The sequence below is a fragment of the Primulina huaijiensis genome, unplaced genomic scaffold (genome assembly GCF_012295235.1).
Source record: "Primulina huaijiensis isolate GDHJ02 unplaced genomic scaffold, ASM1229523v2 scaffold207958, whole genome shotgun sequence".
NCBI lineage: Eukaryota > Viridiplantae > Streptophyta > Magnoliopsida > Lamiales > Gesneriaceae > Primulina > Primulina huaijiensis.
Genome location: NW_027355072.1, coordinates 1 through 4549, shown reverse-complemented (window position 1 = coordinate 4549; position 4549 = coordinate 1). Strand labels below are relative to the sequence as shown.

The 4549-nt window shown below is 35.1% G+C and overlaps 1 protein-coding gene across 1 annotated transcript; it reads left to right on the top strand.

Annotated features, from left to right (window-relative positions):
* The first annotated feature begins 6 nt into the window (after positions 1–6).
* On the top strand, positions 7–2162 carry LOC140966777 (short-chain dehydrogenase/reductase 2b-like). The gene is made up of 5 exons (XM_073427032.1): positions 7–81; positions 455–698; positions 1098–1175; positions 1324–1509; positions 1640–2162. The coding sequence occupies exons 1-5, from the start codon at positions 62–64 to the stop codon at positions 2015–2017; spliced, it is 906 nt and encodes a 301-aa protein (XP_073283133.1). The 5' UTR covers positions 7–61; the 3' UTR covers positions 2018–2162.
* Positions 2163–4549: the final 2387 nt, after the last annotated feature.

The following is a 4549-nucleotide window of genomic DNA, read 5'->3' as shown; positions in this document are numbered from 1 at the left end:
TCACCATTTTCTCCATCAGCCACGCACTTGGAAGCTCAGCAACTATTCAAGAATTGCAGTAATGGGTCAGCAAAGAATGAGGTGAACAACATTAAGACCAATTCTATGAATGTATTCAATTTTCCGAGCTAGTCGGATTCAAATTCGTCGGGGGTCGTGAAATTTATCGGTTTTTTTTTTGTTTTTGTTTTTTTAGAAGAGTGAGATTTTATTGAAATTGAATACTTAGTTCCGGATCTGTTGAAATGTGATGAATCTGTATGGGTCTTTATTTTCTAGCATATTCAGCTCGAATTATCCAGTAATTTGTGAAATTTTATTGAAATTTCTGATTTACCAGTCCACTTGATTGATTTCTGATTCAACCTGAATCCCATATTTTTGGTGATCTTGGAAGTCATTTTGCGAAACCATAGATAGCATTATATTGAGGGTTGACTGTGTTTTCACGTAGGTATGCAGTGGTGACCGGAGCAAACAAGGGTATCGGTTTTGAGACCGTCCGGCAGCTTGCCAAAGCTGGAGTCACTGTTGTTTTAACAGCAAGAAATGAGAAGAGGGGTACCGAAGCCACGAAAGCGGTGATCGAATCGGGTTTCTCGAATGTAGTATTCCATCACTTAGATGTTCAAGACAAGCAGAGCATTGCAGATTTGGCTAAGTTCGTAACAACCGAGTTTGGAAGACTTGATATCTTGGTATGTGTAATGATTTATGTTAAATAGTTGCCACCCAAAATCATGAATAATTTAGTTCTGTTATATTCTAGATACATGGGTAGAGTCAATTATGGTTGGATCAAATAAATTTCATATGTTTTCAATGCATATAGTTAATATGGGATTCATGTACACCACACAAGATCTGTCGCTCATCGTAGTGTGTTGACAAGATTTAATGTTGATGCTTAATGGAGACTAACTATTCTTGATCTTAACATTGTACACTTTATATCAGACTTTTTCTTTATTTATTTTTCTCAAGTACTGCACAAATTACGCATTTCTGAACCCGCCAAGAAGCAAAATCCTGGTACGGACCCTGACTAATTGCTTTCCTTTCAGACTCGACTAATCCAAGGTTACCTGTTTCTGCAGGTGAACAATGCTGGAGCTTCTGGAGTTGTAGTTGATGAAGATAGACTAAGGGCTTTAAATATAGATCCTGTAACATGGGTGAGAAACAAAAAGCACATCGCTTAAGCATCCTCGCTACACTGTCCAAATGTTTAGTCCCAAATAGTGTTTCTAGACGATACGTTAATTCATCTACAGACATATTTAGCTCACATGAAAAGATTTGCATCTCTTTTTATCTATGCAGCTATCTGGGAAGGCGACAAACATGGTTCAAGATTCAATGATAACAACCTATGAAAAGGCAAAAGAATGCTTAGAGACGAATTACTATGGTGTCAAGAATGTAACAGAAGCCCTTCTTCCTTTACTAGAGCTTTCAACCACGGGTGCAAGAATCGTGAATGTATCTTCCCTGAGGAGTGAACTAAAAGTAATCGTATTATCATCGTAGATACTCTACTCATCATAAGTCAGATCAATTTGATGACTTGGACATCTGTTTTCTAAGCAAAATCTAAATTAGTCTACTGATCTTTAATCTTTACTCTGTTATTATGCAGCGTATTCCAAATGAGCAGAGAAGACAAGTACTTGGCGATCTTGATAATCTAACAGATGAGAAAATTGATGTGATACTGCAGAAGTTTTTGCAAGATGTCCAAAAGGATGCTCTTGAAGCCAATGGGTGGCAAAAGATGCTACCAGCTTACAGCATATCAAAGGCCACTCTTAATGCATATACTAGACTTCTTGCAAAGAAGTATCCAAATATGTGTATTAACTGTGTACATCCAGGATATGTCAAAACCAATATTAATTGGAATACGGGAACAATGACATTGGAAGAGGGAGCCGAAGGCCCTGTCATGCTGGCTCTTCTACCCGAGGGAGGTCCAACCGGATGTTATTTCGATCGTACCCAAGTGGCTGAGTTTTGATTATCCATGTGGCTGAGTTTTGATCACTTCACATTTAAGAAAATCATTTGAGCGTCTTATCTTTTCAAGGATCAGTGAGGCAGCCCTGATGTACTTAATGCTCTGATACTATTTCTACATGAATAAAACCATGTTGCAACTTCTATTTTTTTGCTTTTATAGCATCCAAGGAGGAATAACTTCTCGGACTAGCCTAATGGCATTTGTCAATTTCTGCTCAGATTCATTTAACACTACCACTTATCATCCCATTTGTCGTACAGAAAATATGCAGAGCGATAGTGCCAAATAACCAACAGACCGCTATATTAAAGCTCCGGAAAAAAACCAACACCTTTCTATATCTATAATACATATTATCTATATCTATCTATGAGTTAGTTTTTTTAGAGATGATTTCACGAACTATATTCGTAAGACGGGTCAACCTGATTTATACCTACCATGAGAAGTCATACTTGTGGCGTAAAAAATAATATATTTTCATGAGTCGGGTCGGGTCGGGTCGGGTCGGTGATATTTCAAACAAAAATTAACATGTGAGATGGTTTTACAAGAGTTTGTGTCTACCTATGCTTATCTATACTTGTTCTTATTATCCATATATCTAAGTGTGAATAGTGGACAAGTTTTCCATTGTGAATTCATAATTTTGGCCTGCAGCTATAGGTAAATGAACATGGACTAGATGAATGGTCATAGGAATAAAGAGTAAGTGTCTTTTAAGACGGTCTCATAGATCATTATTAGTGATACGGGTCAACCATGCCCATATTTAAAATAAAAAATAATACTTTTGCAAAAAAAAAAACAATATTTTTTAATAGATGACCGAAATAGAATATATGTCTCACAAAATTGACTTTGAGACCGTCTCACGGGAGTTTTTGTAAGGAATAAATGTAATGTAACATAAAAATATCATGGCGCAGAAATGGAAAAAATTGGATTTAATTAAGAGTAGTCATGGCCATTGGCCGGGTTTGGTACGGGTCCAGGCATGAAAAAGCCTGACCCTTCACCGGCCCACTCGTGGCTGGTTACGGTCTAGGTCACGAAATCGACGGTTTGGATTCAGGTCTCATTAACCTTTACATATGTACCATTAGGAGTGACGTTACTCAATCACTCGCATTTCTTCTCATCATTATTTCAGATGTTCCCTCAGTTCATCTTGGCTTTTTCATCACTTTTAATATGTTGTGTTCGACTTGCGGCTTTTGACTAATCATTGCAAACGTTGGGTTTCAAAATTTTCCAGCCTTGAGCTAGAAGTACGTCTCTCATCCAATATATTTCCTCCAATACTAAAAGTTTGCTCCACTGCAACCGTTGAAACAGGACTAGCTAGAATTTCTTTTGTACAAAATTAGATATTTTTTATTTTTTGCGACCATCATCGTAATATATCGAAAGTTTTCTCATTTGCATCACTAAAATCAAAAGTAGTGGTAAAATTATTCTCGAGTCCTTGACTGAAACTTGAGAATCCTCGTGTACGTTTCGTCTGTTCCCTTAAAAAGTTGTGTTTTAGTAAGTTAAGAAGTGATCTTACTAGAGGTAGTGGATAGTTGTTCATGTGGAACATTTTGTCCATCATATTTGGTGTCATATTGATTATAAATATCATATTAACGAGATCTAATGTTAAACAAAATCAATGAGATAGATGAAATTTTTTCCGTAGTAGGGTCTAAAAAATCAAAATATAATGTTAACATTTCTTATAAACCGTCCAATTTAAGTATAGGATCCAAAACAAAATCACATAAAAATATTTCAGAAATTTTTTAAAAATATTTTTCTCATTCTGCTTTCATGACATAAATACATTGAATTGAAGCATCATCAATAGATTTAATATGTTTACTAAAAATATATACAATATTGCAACAATATATTAAACTAAATTAAAAGTAGGATAATAAACACTAAATAATTGGAAATTAGCATCATTAAAAAATTTTAAAATTTGATAAATACAAGTGCATATGTTCCAATGATTCCTCCTGTCGATGTTCTCTAAGATTTGTCTTGGCTTTCTTCATCACTTTTAATATGTTGTGTTCGACTTGCAGCTTTTGACCAATCATTGAACAAACATTGGGTTTCCAAATTTTTCAGCCTTAAGCTAGATTGTCTCTCATCCAATGTATTTTCCCCAATACTAAAAGCTTGATCCACTGCAACTGTTGAAACGGGACAACGTATAATTTCTTTTGGCACTATAGACAAAATTGGACATACATTTGTTTTTTGCGACCATCATTGCAGTATGTCGAAATTTTCCTCATTTGTATCACTAAAATCAAAAGTAATGATAAAATAATTATCAAGTTCCTGACTTTAACTTGAGGATCCTCGTGGAAGTTTTGTCTGTTCCCTTAAAAAAAGTTGTGTTTTAGTTAGTTAAGAAGTGATATTACTAGTGGTAGTGGATAATTGTTCATGTGGAAGAATTTGTCTACCATATTTTGTGTTATATTCATTATAAATATCAAATAAATGAGTTCTAATATTAAACAAAATCAA

Excerpts from the sequence above, each read along its gene's own strand:
- LOC140966777 (XM_073427032.1), top strand. The coding sequence starts at position 62 with ATGGGTCAGCAAAGAATGAG. Across the intron at positions 699-1,097 it reads TTGGAAGACTTGATATCTTG|GTGAACAATGCTGGAGCTTC; the intron begins GTATGTGTAATG and ends CTGTTTCTGCAG. Across the intron at positions 1,510-1,639 it reads CCCTGAGGAGTGAACTAAAA|CGTATTCCAAATGAGCAGAG; the intron begins GTAATCGTATTA and ends GTTATTATGCAG.